This window comes from Phacochoerus africanus, chromosome 2 (genome assembly GCF_016906955.1).
Source record: "Phacochoerus africanus isolate WHEZ1 chromosome 2, ROS_Pafr_v1, whole genome shotgun sequence".
In the NCBI taxonomy this organism is placed as follows: Eukaryota; Metazoa; Chordata; class Mammalia; order Artiodactyla; family Suidae; genus Phacochoerus; species Phacochoerus africanus.
This window is the reverse complement of record NC_062545.1, coordinates 187205479-187222240: the sequence shown is the minus strand read 5'-3', so window position 1 is coordinate 187222240 and position 16762 is coordinate 187205479. Positions and strand designations below refer to the sequence as shown.

Sequence of the window (16762 nt, the reverse complement as noted above, 5' to 3'; positions counted from 1 at the left end):
CTACTTTATTTAGATTAGTGGCAGGATTTTTAAAACAGATGTTTTAATGGAGTATTCTCAATAACTCAATAAAGTCCACTATTTTTCAGGAATATATCCACCTAACTGCATAAAAAAGGTATACTCATTTAAGAAAAATGATTAACTGCTAATTCAGAGATCATGAAGAGCTCCTCTTTATCATCTGACCATAGAAATGGTAGAGAAATCTCTGAAGAAAATCAGTTAGGAAAGAGACACTGTGGAACAGAAACCTTTTCGACAATTCCCCAAGTGATAAATAGCCTAACTAAAGCAAATAGGTGTCTAACTTGTAACTAAGAAGCACAAAGATGTACTAACAATTTTAGATTAAAAGTTTTCATTTGACATAGTAGAATTCATTGTGGATAGCTTAACACCTAGAAAAAGATTTAATACTGAAAACTGCATTATTATAATTTCCTTACTATCTTTATCTAAGCGTAGTATGTGTCAAGTTATCTTCCATGTGAACATGTCATTTACTGTAGGAGAATGTTTGCTCCTTACATCAGAACTTACTGCCCTGGGTCAATCGACATCACTTTACACCTATGCGGAGGACTCTCTAAATTCCATTAAAATAGAAAAAGAGTAAAGCCTACACTCTGTAGTTCATTAGATGGCAAGAAGCCATCTGGACTTAGTGATAATTTTTGAAATATGAATAAATTCTTACACTCATAAGCAAACACAAGATGAAACATTAATTCTAGCTTTCTTTTGGAATCATAATATGCAAGATTGCCTATGACAGGTGGCATACAGCTTCTTGTAGGAATGGCATTATTAAAAGTTTAATGTTTTCTATATATCAGTCTCATTAACAAAGTAAAGGCTAAAAGGTAGCTCTTCACAGTGAAAAACAAAGTTAGAGAATCAGAAACTACACCAGAATCCCTACTGCTGACACAGCTGACTGCAACCATTTACAATGAAACAGTAATGTCCTACCTGGCCTAGATTTTCTGCTCCCAATATCTGCCAGGTGTCTCAAATTAAGGTTTTAGTGAAAATTAGGGCCTGATGAATAAGTATATAAGTAACTACAAATCCATTACACTAAAGAAATAACCACAAACATATACTTGATTAAAAAATTATCAAAATCCTATTATGCTTTAAAAAAAAGTCCTTCAAATGTCACTAAGACTTGCATTTAAAATTCCTATTACATACTACCTCAGCACACAAAATACTTATAGAATGCTTATATAAATAATATAATGAATTTTAATCCATATATAAATTCAATAATTCAGTTCCACCTTTACTATTGGTAGGAATTTCAAAATGCTTGACTAAACTGGCACATTCATTTCTCTCAATCTTTAAAAACAACTTCTCAATTACAATTCTTAAAAGTCTTCAAACCACGGAACAACTTGAACTCAGGGAGAATATTCTTGATCATTTTTAAGACAGAGGGGGATACATGTTTCAAGAGCACTTTACATACTCTGGTCAAGAGAATTATCCCTTATATTAATATTCTTTACTAAACATAATATATGCATCATTACTATCCAGCCGTTTCAAAACCTAAAGTTTAATTTTAATTCAACCTCTTCTAAGGAACCATTCCCAATAATACACCCAGGATTGACCCCTTCCCTGTACTTGTGATGATTTTCATCATTTTCCATCTTGCCTGAGTCATCTTAGGAAAATCCATCGTGTATCTTAGGTACATCTGAGATACCCAAATGCGTATATTAATTCAGTTAGAGTTTATTGGCTCAGGGTTTTCACCAAGTTCTCTTAACCAACCCAAGAAGCACACACTGTCTGACAAGAGCTTTCAAAGGGTAGCAGAGGTCTCCTGAGACTCTTCAGCTTAAAGCAGTAATCACCAAAGCTCAATCATATAATCACAACAAAATAGCATGCCAAAAATTAAAGCTTCAAGGAGTAGATGAAAAAAGCAGAGATGATAGAGATGACAAATGTGGATGGATAAGGAGTTTTTATGTTTAAATTGCAGTAAAATTAAATGCTTTAGTCTGATTTAAGACAAGCTGCAGATTTTCTCTGTTCAGTGGATTATTTCTAGGAGTCAGCATTACAACCTTGGAAGTCTTGTTCACTTTGTCCTGCAGCATTTTTTCAGTTGATGCCAATGCTTCCATTGCTTCCCAGTTTTTCTCCCGAAGGTCCTAATCATTTTTAGAAAGAATGATTTCAGTTTATCCATTATTGAAAGATTTTTGCTTTTTGCTTCATCAGTATTTTGCACTGCATTTAAATGCTGGTTACTGCAAAATTATTTCAATGGGAAAATATGTATATTAGCAAAAAAATAAAAAGCAATGTTTAGAAGTTTGAATGAGAAAATAAAGATGCCCACTCCCCAGGTTTTAGCATACACACCAAATATGCCAGCTTTAAAGTAATTACTATGCACATGTGACAAGGAAAAAAGCATTCGAAAGTAAACACAGAAACCAAGATTAAAAATACACATTGAATATTAGAGGATTAAGGACAGAGCAAATATACATGTATTTAAAAAAGCTTTACGTGTGATTTTTAAATGAGACCCACTATCACTCATGGGACTTCCACTGCAACATACCATTTTTTTTCCTCTAAATACATTTTACTGATATAACACATTTCAAGTCTAGCTAGGAATGACATAAAAATTCACCGTACTTCTCTACCTTTCTTGGCATGGTCAAATGGGCATACCAAAAAGCAACCTGATACGAATCTTATGAGCTACTTGACAAAGGCAAATAGGGAGACTAGAAAGCTAGAGAACACATTCTTTTGGAAGAGAAAGAGAGGTCTCTGAAACTGAGTTCTGAAAGATCTATTTTAACAGCATTTCATTAGCAAATACTAATAAGGACAATCAGCTATATTTCAGTCTGTCTTGATATTCAGAATAAAAATAAAAAATAAGAAGCCAATAATCATCATGTATTGAATGCTTACTTATGTGCCCAACACTATACTTGGCACTTTACATAAATTTTCATTAATCCTCACAACAACCCTAAAAGATATTTATTCCATTTTACTGACAGCAAAACCACAGCTCAGAGAGGTTAAGAAATGTGATCCAGTCTACACAGCAAATGCGGTAGCAGAACTAGAATGGACTGACATTGCAATATGCTGGCCTCCAGTATTCTGGTTTTCTGCACACTTCAATGCCTCTACCTCTGCTGCTGCTGCTGCTGCATTAGACTGGAGTGACTATGCCCTCCTTATCTCAGACTCCCAATAATAAAACACAGTTAAGATGTTAGCAGTAATATAGGCAATTCATCTCAGGTTTTCTAGCCAAGCAATGCTATTAGTAATGTTACAGAAACATACAAAGGGAGTTCACATACCTAATTTTGACAAACTCAAGGGAGCAGGAACATTTCAACTTGTTAAATTAACAAATTAACACAAACTTTGAAAAATCTAACTTACATTAGAAAATACCAATAAATTTATTAGCAACACTCAGATTTCAGTAACATTTATGACTTTGCTGAAGTCAATAATGACACTTTTGGGTGTATAAATTCCTTCTCTAGTAAGAATGTTTGCACTCTTATAGGTATCCTTTTCTGGTCAGAAAGAATTTAAGAAATTCAGCTAAATTTACTATTTGTCGATATTTCCTAGGGCACTATGCCTTCCATTCTAACCTAAATGTATTCAGATTCTAAGACCTCTAATAAGCTTAATTACCAAGATTTGAACAACCTCTCAGTTTAAAAAGGGAGGTGCCAGAAGGCTTTGCAAGATATTTAATTACAAAAAATACTGGGTTTGAATATTGGCATTACTCCTAGTTTACAAAAAGCCTAGCCCAATCAAAATAAGAGAAATCTTTAATTTTAAAATATTGAGCTGAAAGAATAATTTTTCCAAATAAAAGTTCAACAGAAAGTTGCTATAGTGTAGTTTCTTAAAAAAATCTGAAGCTGTAACTATAGCTTCACATTTAAAATGATATTCACAAGTACACAAAATGGATTTTTCTTCTATTCACTTAAAAAAATGCACTTTAATAAAGTGATTACCCCAGTGATCCTCCCAAAAAAGCTGCACATAAAACAGTACTTTCCCCCAAGAATTAGAAGAAATCTGAGGTAAAAGTAGATTAAAAAGAAATTCTGAATGATATTTCAGTGAAATAATAATTTTAATAATAACGATAAGTTTTACTTTGATAAAGATTTGCTTACATTGTTTTTCTTCCTCTGGTGTTCAACAGCATCCTTCAAAGAATCTAATTCATTCCGAAGACCACTTATTTCTTTCTCTCTTTGTGAAATTCTGAACCAGAACATGAAAATACATATAGCAATACTTTAGGTAAATAGTGGTCATAATATATGTTACTACAAAATAAAAGCAACAAGTAGATGATCTTTTGAAAAATGCATTCACTTAAGGGGCAAACTCTTTGAGCTTAACTACAGTTACCACAGAAAGCCTATTCATGAATTCCTATTTTTAGAAATGATTTTTTAAATAAATTTTTACAATATGACATGCTGACATTTATGCTAAAGAGAAATCATCCCCTAAGAAACAGCTCATGAATATATGAACTGCTGTAGTTGTAGTTATTTCTATTTTTAGCTAGGACAATGAAGTAGCTATTTTCAGAAAAGTAAAAACTGATGTAGAAGCACTCCCTTAAATATATTTTTTTCCCAGAAGGTAATGAAATCAATTATGACTTTCTGTGAGTGGCTAACCCACAGTGAAAGTATTATATTTACGTGACGTAGGTGTTCTCTTTTCATTTTCATAACAGTCCTAGGATTCATGTTTTTCTGGTTCTGTCAAATGAGTTATTTCCCAGAAATGCAGAAAGCAATGGCAAAGATTCACAATTCAATTCTTTTTTTGTTTGTTTGTTTTGTTGTTGTTGTTTTTGTCATTTCTTGGGCCACTCCTGCGGCATATGGAAGTCCCCAGGCTAGGGGTCTAATTGGAGCTGTAGCTGCTGACCTATGCCAGAGCCACAGCAACGCAGGATCTGAGCCGCGTCTTCGACCTACACCACAGCTCATGGCAATGCCGGATCCTTAACCCGCTGAGCAAGGCCAGAGATCGAACCCGCAACCTCATGGTTCCCAGTCGGATTCATTAACCACTGCACCACAACGGGAACTCCCACAATTCAATTCTGTTACAGCTGAGAGGCAGATCCAGTAGAAAGTTAAATTACAAATAGCTCTTCCCAAAGAATAAGGCTCTATATAAGAGACTGGCAAACTAGGGCTCTGGGTATGACCCACAGTCTGGTTTTATATGGCCCCCAAGCCAAGCTGATACTGTGTTTTTAAAGGCTTGTGGGGGGAAAAAGAAGAAAAAAGAATACGAAACCATGTGACCCACAAAGCCTAAAGTCAGGCAATTTATTAAAAAAAAAAATTTGCTGATCCTTGCCCTATATAGTCACACTCAAGACTCAATGTAACAGTAAATAATTCCTTTTTTTTTTTTTTGGTCTTTTTGTCTTTTCTAGGGCCACACCCGTGGCATATGCTAGGGGTCTAATCAGAGCTGTAGCCACCAGCCTACACCAGAGCCACAGCAACGCGGGATCCGAGCTGCATCTTCGACTTACACCACAGGTCATGGCAATGCCAGATCCTTAACCCAATGAGCGAGGCCAGGGATCAAACCCGCAACCTCATGGTTCCTAGTTGGATTTGTTTCTGATGCGCCATGATGGGAACTCTGGCAGTAAATAATTCTAAACTAGTAAACCATCAACTTTGTAAAGAAGTCAAGGTGAAAGAACACAGAGATAGCATCAAATATACTCAATGTGGTTGACATTTGATATGTTGAAACACACCAATTCATCTGAAATGAACTTAAATGCAGCCTCTTATTAGAGAAAAACACAGAATGTTTTAGTTAAAAAAAAAAAAACAAAAACTCCTTGGATTCCCCTGTCATGACTCAGCAAAAGCAAATCTAACTATTAACCATGAGGATGCAGGTTCAATCCCTGGCCTTATTCAGTGGGTTAAGAGTTTGCCATTGCCATAAGCTGTGGCATAGGTCACAGATAAGCCTCAGATCTAATGTTGCTGTGGCTGTGGTGTAGGGTACAGCCCTAAAAAGATACAAACAAACAAAACAAAAACAAAAACATCTCCTTAAAAGAGAATCACCATGAAGATTTTTAACATAGAAGCTAAATCAAATTTGCAACATTCAATTCCACAATGAAATCAGGAGGATAACTAAGATAATTTAAGGTAAATTAGTGAATATAGGCTTCAAAGATTAATTTAATGTGATAGCTTTTTTTGGAATACCAAAAAAATAAAAATAAAAAAAGTTATCTCCCTCAACAAAATATTCAAAGAAATCCAAATACCATAAAAGGTGCTAAGCTCAGCCAAAGGCATAGCTAAGCTATACTGACCTACAGTTCAAGAAATCCAAATAGAACTGTAAAAATTAGAGGAGCATTGCAGTTACATTGAATTGCTTATCTAAGTATGTTTTAGTACATTAAAAGTTACCACTTCCCAAATTGTGAATAAAAATAATTACTTACACTTTTAATAGCTCTTCATGAGGGGGATAAGAAGATGCCTATTAAAAGAGTTAAAGGCTATTTTTAAAAAAAGCTTTTTAGAAAATGTCAAAAAAATTAAAACTCTTTTCAGATATACATTAAGACATCAAAGGTAAAAATACCTTCTATTCTATATGCCATCAAAGAGTAATTTTAATAAAAACAAACACATTTATAAAATGCAATGAGTGCTAAATTGAATCTTCACTGTCACCATATTCTTAAAATCTTCATTAACAAATACTTATCAATTTCCTATTACCTTAAATTGTGATAGTGCACAGTTCATATTTGACTATATTAAGCTTCCAAAAAGCCCAAAAAAATTAATAAAGGAAAAGTAGGAAAGTTAGTTAACTTGCATGTAATAAAACTGTAATTTTACATAATACATAAAGGAATTCACATATGGTGTTTAGTCCTTGATGACTACACTCTCCCAAACTAAACGACTGTAGGATTCTTGTCAAGAAAGACTCTTTTGTCCCTCAGAATACTTTCTAGTTTACCCACACACATTCATAAGATAAATTAATGTAAAGGATTTTTTGGTAACATTTTTAAACTATTTTTAAAGTTTATTTTTACCAAGCAGAATTATATCTTGAAAAGGTATTTTAAATAATACTAAACTATTACTTATAATATTACATACGCATTTCTTAGTTTCCCTCCAATTATAGATGTAATATAATGTAATTATAGATTGAATACGTAATATTACACATTTCTTAGTTTTTCTCCAATTAGAGATATTTTGTTGGGGAAAGTGTAAGTAGGGTATACACATATTTTTTAAACTGACCTCTACAGGACTTTAACTGACTTGTTAAGAAAAGCATTCCAAAGGACCTGAAAATATACATACACAGATACATAGCAGAGTGCTAATACAGATAAAAATATTTGTGTATACTGTACAAATTGCAGATTATCTACAAACTGCTTTGTTTTGTAGGAAATTTGATAAACACATAAATAAAATGACACATACTTTATTCTCAATGAAAAGGCAATGGTAATACTTTACAGTCACTGACAGTCACAAAATTTTTTACCGCATAAATAAAAGGCAAGTTATCTAAGAGTACTTACTTGTTGGTAGCTTTGTTGCTTAAGCTGCTCAATTTGGGATTTAAACAGCTTGTTTTCATCTTGTACTTCCTATTTAAACAAAAAGTAAACATGAATATATGGACAAAGATGTTTAATTTCCATGTAAACTTTAAAAACATATCATACAAACTAGGAAAATTCTAAAATAGTAACAATTTTTAAAGGGTGTAATAAGCTCTATATTAAAACATTATAAAATTAAAATAATTACTCAGTGCTAGCCTGGGAGTGGGTATGCCTCAATGGAAGAAAACAGAATCCAGAAACAGACTCAAATACCTGTAAGAATTTTTTTTGTTGTTGTTGTTGTTTTGTTTTTTTGCTATTTCTTTGGGCCACTCCCGCGGCATATGGAGGTTCCCAGGCTAGGGGTCGAATCGGAGCTGTAGCCACCAGCCTGGGCCAGAGCCACAGCAAAGCTGGATCCGAGCCGCGTCTGCAACCTACACCACAGCTCACGGCAACGCCAGATCCTCAACCCACTGAGCAAGGGCAGGGACCGAACCCGCAACCTCATGGTTCCCAGTCGGATTCGTTAACCACTGCGCCACGACGGGAACTCCTCTGTAAGAATTTAGTACAAGTTGACACATTAAGTCAGGAGGGCAAGTTCTAGTGATGTTTTGAGCTGGACATTGCTCTGTTGTTGGGGACTGTTTAGCAGTAATTATAGCCTCCATCCACTAGACTCAGTAGCACCCCTCTATCAGCTGTGATAACTAAAAATGTCTCCAAATATTGCTAAATGTTTCAGGGTGGGGGATCACTGCAGTACAGTAATAATGGATTATTTAATAACATGGCTAGTCTTTTTTAAGGTTGAAATGTGATTCTCCTAACTTACTCAAATACATTACATCCGAATAAATCCTCTAAGCAAAAAAATAAATTATAAAATATTAGAAGCAAATGTGTGAAAATATTTTTATGATCTGAGAGTGAGAGATACCTTTCAAGACACGAAACTCAGAAAATTATTTATATTTGAGTACATAAAAGTTTTAAACTTCCAAACGAAGAAGGCAAAAACAAATGAAGTCAAAAGAAAAACTATTATCACATATGAAAGAAGACTAATTTCTCCCATTACATAAAAAAGATCTTATAAATTAGTAAGAAAAAGTCAAGGGGAAGGGGGCTATAAGAAAAATTAAAGCCCATTTCCATACAAATGAAGAGTACTTCTCTATCAAATGCAAACTAATCTGACCATCTCTCAAGCATAATATTGAATGTTTTCATCTTCATCAGTGTTGAAGAGAATAAAGAGGGAATTAATGGCCTTCTGTTGGAGAGTGTAATTTAGTTGCTGTAATTTAATTATTTAGTGTAATTTAGTTGTCTAAACAATTATAGTTTGGTCTGCTAGGGGAGTATAACTTAGTAAAAACACTGAAGGGCAATTTAGTATTATCTGACAAAATTAAAAACAGTCTACTTGGGAAGGAGAAGGAAGGTAATAGAACCAACCCATGAAGCATGAAATATTAGCACAAGTGGAATTCCCATCATGGCTCAGTAGAAACGAATCCAACTAGAAACCACAAGATTGCAGGTTCGATTGCTGGCCTTTCTCAGTGGGTTAAGGATCTAGCATTGCCATGAGCTGTGGTGTAGGTCACAGATGTGGCTCACATCTGGCATTACTGTGGCTGTGGCGTAGGCCAGAGGCTATAGCTCCGATTCAACCCCTAGCCTGGGAAGCTCCATATGCCACAGGTGCAGCCCTAAAAAAGCAAAAAGAAAAAAAAAGAAAAAAAAAATATGAGCACAAGTATTTGAGGCAGTACAGACGTCTAAAATTTCCTCTTAAAAGCAATGTTCTGTAAAAACTTTCAGTACTAACTACATGAAGATGAAGAGATACTATTTTCTATTTTAACTACAACTTTCAAAAAGGAAAAAAACCCTCTGCATAAAACTTGAACCCACAATTTCATTTCCAGTAATTTTAAATACAGATATACTAGCTTAAGTATTAAAAATGTGTGTGTGAGGACATTCACTGTAGAATTATTGTAACAGGAAACACAACCCTAAATTATCTAAGTATCTATAAACTAGGATTGGTTATGTAAATGATAATACAATCATACAAAAGAATACCACAAAGCCATTAAAAATTAAAGAAGTACCTATGTGGAAAAATCTCAAAAACATTATTAATTGGGTGGTAAGGGGAGTAAAATACAAAAGTGCATATGACTAAACACGAAATGTCTAAAAACTATTGTAAGTGCACACATACACACACATTTTATACATGGGCACTTTCTCAAAAGATATATAAACAATTGATAGTAGTTATCTCTGAGGAATGAGACCAAGTTTCTGGGTGGGAGGGAGAGACATTTTGTATTCTATTTTCTTTTGTTGTAGTTAAAACTGTTTTCAAACATGCAAAGACAATAACTCACACATAATCAATTTTAAGTAAATATATTTACCTGTAACAGCTTTGTTTTGCTTGAAAGATCACTCTCTTTCTCTTTTAGCATAGTTTCCAATCTCTTCATTTCATTTTCCTTCTCTTTCAACCTAGAATTTTTACAAAGACCTTATTTTAGTTAGGTGAATAGGTGGAGCACAGGAGAACTTTAGGATAGTAAAGCTATTTTGTGATGATACTATAATAATGTATACATATCATCATACACTCCTCAAAAACCAGAGAACGAACACCACAAAGCACGAACCCTAATGGATACTACAGACTCCAGTTAATAAGATATTGATTTGGTTCATCAACTGTAACAAATGTACCACACCAATACAAGATATAAATAAGAAATGGGGGGAGAGTATACATGTATTCTCTGTACTGTCCTCTCAAATTTTTCTATAAACCTAAAAATAGCCCCCCAAAATTCTTTTTATTTATTTCTCTCTCTCCTCTTTTTTTTTTTTTTTTTTTTGCCATTTCTTGGGCCGCTCCTGCGCCATATGGAGGTTCCCAGGCTAGGGGTAGAATCGGAGCTGTAGCTGCCGGCCTAGGCCAGAGCCACAGCAACGCAGGATCCGAGCCGAGTCTGCGACCTACACCACAGCTCACAGCAACGCCGGATCGTTAACCCACTGAGCAAAGGCAGGGACTGAACCCGCAACCTCATGGTTCCTAGTCGGATTCGTTAACCACTGCGCCTCGACGGGAACTCCCCAAAATTCTTTTTAAATCTGAGGTAGAAATAAATCTAAAAATCACACTTTAATCATCTATACACCGATTACAAATAGACCACAAATACATCTCAAAGCTTTCTATTAGCAAATGACACAAAAGCACCGTGGGAATTACACAATACCCACAAGATAAACAATTAGATGTACAAATGAGCAATCTCAATGCCAAGAATAGAAACATGTAGTTTGTCTCCATGAAGACAATGACATAATAAACATCTTCAGTATCTTACATTTCTATAGTTTCAAAGGGCCACTTCTTAAACATCAATAATGACTGATGAGGTTACACCACAGCAAAAATCTCTTAAAATTGATAGAAGGCCAAAAAGTTGAAGTCCAAATACCTTTCTTGTCACTGTAGAGAACAGACTTCACAGGACAAATTTTCTAGGATGAACATTTACAAAGACTGATACCTCCTATGCTCATCAGATTGGGTATTTTTACTATCTGGCACAGTATAACTGCCATGACAACAGAGACTACTTTCCCCCAAATACAAGTTACTTTTATCTATTTTTTAAAATATTTATTTATTTATTTATTTTTGCTTTTTAAGGTCACATCTGTGGCATATGGAAGTTCCCAGGCTAGGGGTTGAATCGGAGCCAGGCCAGGGTCATGTCTGCGACCTACAACACAGCTCATGGCAACACCCGATCTTTAACACACTAATCGAGGCCAGGGATCAAACCTGCATCCTCATGGATTGTAGCAGGGTTTGCCACTGCTGAGTCATGAAGGGAACTCCACAAGTTACTTTTACAGAAAGATTCAATATTCATTACTAAGTTTACGGCTAAGATTATCTTCTGGTTAATTCAGAGATGTTATTCTTTCAAATACTGATTTGTATGTGAAGTAAACCTACCCTCTCTTTACAATAATACATACTTCATTTTAAAAAGAGAGAGAGAACTCAAATAGAACCAGTTTATATTAGCAGAAACAGTATTCAGAAAATGCAATCAAAGGGTTTTGCAAAAGGTTAAAGTCTGCAGGTATTTTTTTTATTTTACCAGAGACTTATTTGCCCCAGACTATAATTCCTACTTAACAAGAAAGTTCATGACTTAGATGAAAGCTCATCATAATATTCAAGGATATTCTAGAAAATATTAAGAAGTTTCTCTTTAAAATGCTGGCTAAAAGTATACTTACACAGTCTCAAATTCATCAAATTGTGATGCAGAATACGCCTAAGAAACAGATTGACATTTTTAATTCTAACATCAAAAAGATCAGGTACTACAACATATTATCTACAGAATCACTCACCAATAAAATAAAAACATAATTACATGTGGTAAATTTAAGATTGGGCCATTCATAAAATCAAGATAGAATGAATTTTCTCTAATTTTGTTTTTTTTTTTTTAGGGCCGCACCCAAGGCACATGGAATTTCCCAGGCTAGGGATCTAATTGGAGCTGTAGCTGCTGGCCTATGCCACAGCCATAGCAACACCAGATTTGAGCCATGTCTGTGACCTACACCACACCTCACGGCAACGCCGGATCCTTAACCCATTGAGTGAGGCCAGGATCGAACTTGCAACCTCATGGTTCCTAGTCGGATTCGTTTCCACTGCTGCCACGACGGGAAATCCATAACTTAATTTTTTAATATCCATTTGTTAAATGATTACAGATTAATATATCAATTAAACGCAAACACTTAAAAATAAGCTTAAGAATCCATTTCAGGAGTTCCTGTTATTGCTCAGTGGTTATCGAATTTGACTAGGAACCATGAGGTTGCAGGTTCAATCTCTGGCCTTGCTCAGTGGGTTAAGGATCCGGTGTTGCCATAAGCTGTGGTGTAGGTCACAGACGTGGCTCGGATCCCGCATTGCTGTGGTGTGGCCTAGGCCAAAAGCTACAGCTCCAATTAGACCCCTAGCCTGGGAACCTCTACATGCACAGGTACGGCCCTGGAAAAGATAAAAAAAAAAAGATGAAAAATAAATAGATAAATAAACAAATAATTTTTAAAAAATGAATCCACTTCAAAAACACAAGGAAATATTTTTAGGCTTAGGTTGACAAATGAGGCAGTAATAGCCTTGACAGAAATAAAAGTTAACTTACTTTATTAAAAACGACAAAACTGTGGTACAGCAGTGATTTTTATAGAAAAAAACTCAGAGAACATATTAACTTCTTTATTTTCTAGTACGGTAAAATAAAGATTCATCATTTTTTTATGAAATATGCTGGTAATCGGTTTATACTATACCTCTTTCAAATTATGTTGTGCTACCTCCTGAACACGTGCTTTTAAAGACTGGTTTTCTTCTTGAAGATCCTGAAAGAGAACAGATGTGAATAAAACTGATATGCAAATATAGAACGAGTATTTGCATTTGTTTTTAACTTCTCACCTGTAACCACTTCCCTCTGTTGGCTAAGTCTTTCTCCTTCTCTTCTAAAACAGTCTTCATGGTATTCATCTGTTCCTCCTTTCCTTTCAATCTGACAATAAGTTAATAAGAACTATCAGTGAAAGTGTTACATTATACAAAGCAAAAATACTGGAGATTGGAAAGGTGTATTTTAGGTTGTACTCACAACCTAAATTGATTAAAATAAATATTTTAAGCATAAAGGTATATAAGACTTTGGAGATATCAAATTAAAAAGCAGCTCTACTTCTACCCCTTAACACCCTGTTTAAGTCAACACTATCAAATTTAGACAGCTTATTACAACCAGTTTGGGTATGAAATATATAACCAGTTTCACAGTCGCTTTTTTTTCTTTCTCAGCCACACCTGCAGCATATCGAAGTTCCCAGGCCAAGGGTCAAAGCCGAGTCAACTGCAGCAAAGCTTAATACACTGCGCCAGGCCAGGGATTGAACTGACAATGCCACAGATTTAATGTGGATCATTAACCCACTGTGTCACAGCAGGAACTCCCAAAGTGGCTTTCAAAATGATCAAAGAGCAACATGTCAATTTAAGGCCTATTCAGATTATAAATCATAAAAATAATACTTCCAACTCTATCCCATCAAAAAACCTACAGATTAAACCCTAAAGAAAAATTTTAGACCTTGAGACCTTTTTGAGATACGATTAAAAAAAAAAACAAAGAAAGAACTCCTTTTTTGGTTTGTTTTTTTTTTGTTCACACCCCTGGCATGTGAAAGTTCCCAAGACAGGGATCAAACCCGCACCACAGCAGTGACTCAAGCCACTGCAGTGATGACGCCAGATTCTTAACCTGGTGTGCCACAAGGTAACTTCTTTGAGAAATAATATGATGTTCTTTAAAATATTATTTAAAATCAAATAAAAAGAAGCTATGATTTTCATATTTAACTTGTGGAAAATAGATAATTAAAAGGAAATAAAAAAGATGGTACTTACAAGTTCTGAAGTTCCTGAACTTGAGAAGTGATAGATAACTGAAATAAAAGCAGAAAAAAAGCAATTCATAATCCCTTCAATTTACTTACTAAGCTTTATGATAAACTCTATAAAATGTGTACACTTCAAATTACAAAGATCCTAGCTGAATTATTCATGCCAAAATGAGGCATTCTGATTTTACTTTCTCTTGACTCAAATGACAAGAAGAGTAATCAATTAAAAATGGGGAGGGGGAAAGACAGGAATATAAATATCTACATGATGTGATACTTCTAAAATTCTGAAAATTAGAATATTAACGGTCCACATAGCTCCCTACCACATCAGAGCACTTTTCTTTCCACTCTTCCAAGACCAAATACTCAACAATACTCTACATTGTCCTTTAATCTCCTTTTCTTACCATATACAGTTCAACAGTACTTTTTATTCCCTACTGTCTTCTAATAGAGTCCTTCTAGATCTTGGCTTAGATGCCAGTTCTCCAGGAAGAGACTTTCCTGAACTCTTAATCTATATTAGGAGTTTAATCTTGTCATCTTTCCCTATTTCATTCAACACATTATCTCCAACCACTAACACAGAGCTTTAATAAGTAGAAGGAACTAAATAAATATTGTTGAATTAATCTATGGGATAAATGAATGAATCATCTCTTCCATGCACTCTCACCATATTTTCAGTGAAACTTTATCAGCTTAAATTCATCAAAACCACCATCTATTTCCAATAACCACATCTACCATTGAAATCCCCCAATAAAATTTGTACTTTATTCTACACACAAAGTTGTGCAATACATATTCTACAACAAAATATTTTGGAACATGCAGTTGAAAATGAAAAAGGTTTACCAAGTGCTTTGTTTTTTTAAGTGGGCAAACTAAAGTGAAACATTAATACAGAAAATTTTCCCCCAAAAATTTAAGTTTTTAACAGTTTTAATATTTTAATGTTGATTAAAATATTAAGAACATTTTCTCAAATCAGTCAAAAATTTTTAAAAAGCACAGAACTCAAAATATTTATAGCACACTACTAAAAGTTTTTTTCTAACAAGAAAAAAACCAAATAGTTCATAAATACACATACACTAACAAATCTGTCATGCTATGGCTCTGGAATTTTTACCTGTTGAGCTTTTTCAAGCTGGATATTTCCTATTTCTTCTTTTAGAGCCTCTATTTCCTTTTTCAAATCCTTGACAATGACAAAACAGACAAGATTGGACAATGGAAACACAGAAATTGACATAAAATGCAATGTAGAGACAAACACACAAAATTAAATGGTATTCGCTCAAGTTGATAAACAAAAAAAAACCCCACAAATTTTCTCTCTCTCAATACCTGAATAGTTTTCTCTTTATTAGCAACTTTGAGAAGTTCAGCTTCCAGAAGTTCTTCCACAGACTTGATCTTTCCATCTTTTTCATGGATCCTTAGATAAAGAAATGCAGTATTAAACTTAGAAAGAAGTCATCAAGATCCATTAACTAAGATATAAAAATAGTAACAAATCATGAATAGGCTCACCAAATAAATTCTTCCCATTTTAAGTAAAATAGCAATATATCTTGCAGACAGAAGGGGGGGGGAAACTAATTAAAGCTCTTCCTAAATGAGAATTAAGCAGTAACTACCAGATAGCTGAAGCCTATGCACACGAGGAGCGTGGAACACACTTCAAAAGTGCACAAGGAATATAAGATTTGTACCCCAAATATTACTAGGGAGAAGTGAATTCCTCTCAACAATACTGCTTCTAGGACTCTGAAAGCTGTGGCAGAACTTATATACAATTAAGGCATTAAACTTTACAAACACTTCAAGAAAATGATACACACATGGAACTGATCTCTATCAAATAATAGTTGCTGCTTCAGAAAAAGAAAATTAACAATTTGATGCCATAAGTTAAGAAAATAAATGGAGTAAATCAAAGAAACTGAGTTTTTTAACGATCGCATTGTGCTGGGAAAGCACAGCTAAGTGCAATGAAAATTTTTCTATCAATGAAAAATTCTAGAGTGAAGGTTAAACTAACACATATCAGCCATCTCAAATGGACAATAAAGTAAGATTTATGAGCACTAAGAAAATGGACCAAAGAGAAAGAGTGGCTTAATAATGTTATCACTTACACTTTCTTAAGTTCTTCAACTAGAGATGCAAAGGAAACCTGGAAATAAAAAGGTATTCTACTTAGTAATTTGCTCAAAACAAGTGAGTCATAAATAGAAGAATACGTTATTCTCAATGTACTTGGATTTGGATTTTTCCACTACACTAAAATCCAAATGGGAAAAGTAAACACAGGAATTAATTCTTTCTAGATTTTTTAAAATGTTACAGCTATGAAAATGAAAAGCACTTTGAAAGTAACTAGCTTTAAAGCTACTCATGGTAAGCACAGGTCAAAAAAAAAAAAAAAACAGATAAATATTAAAATTATTGAATCGAGGAGTTCCCGTCGTGGCGCAGTGGTTAACGAATCCGACTAGGAAC

General features: G+C 34.3%; 1 protein-coding gene across 6 annotated transcripts in view; it reads right to left on the bottom strand.

The window, feature by feature from the left end:
• KTN1 (kinectin 1) overlaps positions 1-16762 on the bottom strand; it is a 116824-nt gene that overhangs the window by 29049 nt on the left and 71013 nt on the right. For 3 of the 6 annotated variants that reach the window (XM_047767413.1, XM_047767414.1, XM_047767416.1), the window contains 12 exons: positions 16399-16436; positions 15605-15695; positions 15387-15455; positions 14253-14290; positions 13263-13353; positions 13118-13186; positions 12041-12078; positions 10144-10234; positions 7676-7744; positions 6560-6597; positions 4215-4305; positions 2091-2177 (listed from right to left, as the gene is read on the bottom strand). In XM_047767413.1, coding sequence (XP_047623369.1) covers positions 2091-2177; positions 4215-4305; positions 6560-6597; positions 7676-7744; positions 10144-10234; positions 12041-12078; positions 13118-13186; positions 13263-13353; positions 14253-14290; positions 15387-15455; positions 15605-15695; positions 16399-16436 — 810 coding nt within the window. The remainder of the gene's footprint in view (positions 1-2090; positions 2178-4214; positions 4306-6559; positions 6598-7675; positions 7745-10143; positions 10235-12040; positions 12079-13117; positions 13187-13262; positions 13354-14252; positions 14291-15386; positions 15456-15604; positions 15696-16398; positions 16437-16762) is intronic. The other 3 variants (XM_047767417.1, XM_047767415.1, XM_047767418.1) reach the window with 1 other exon arrangement.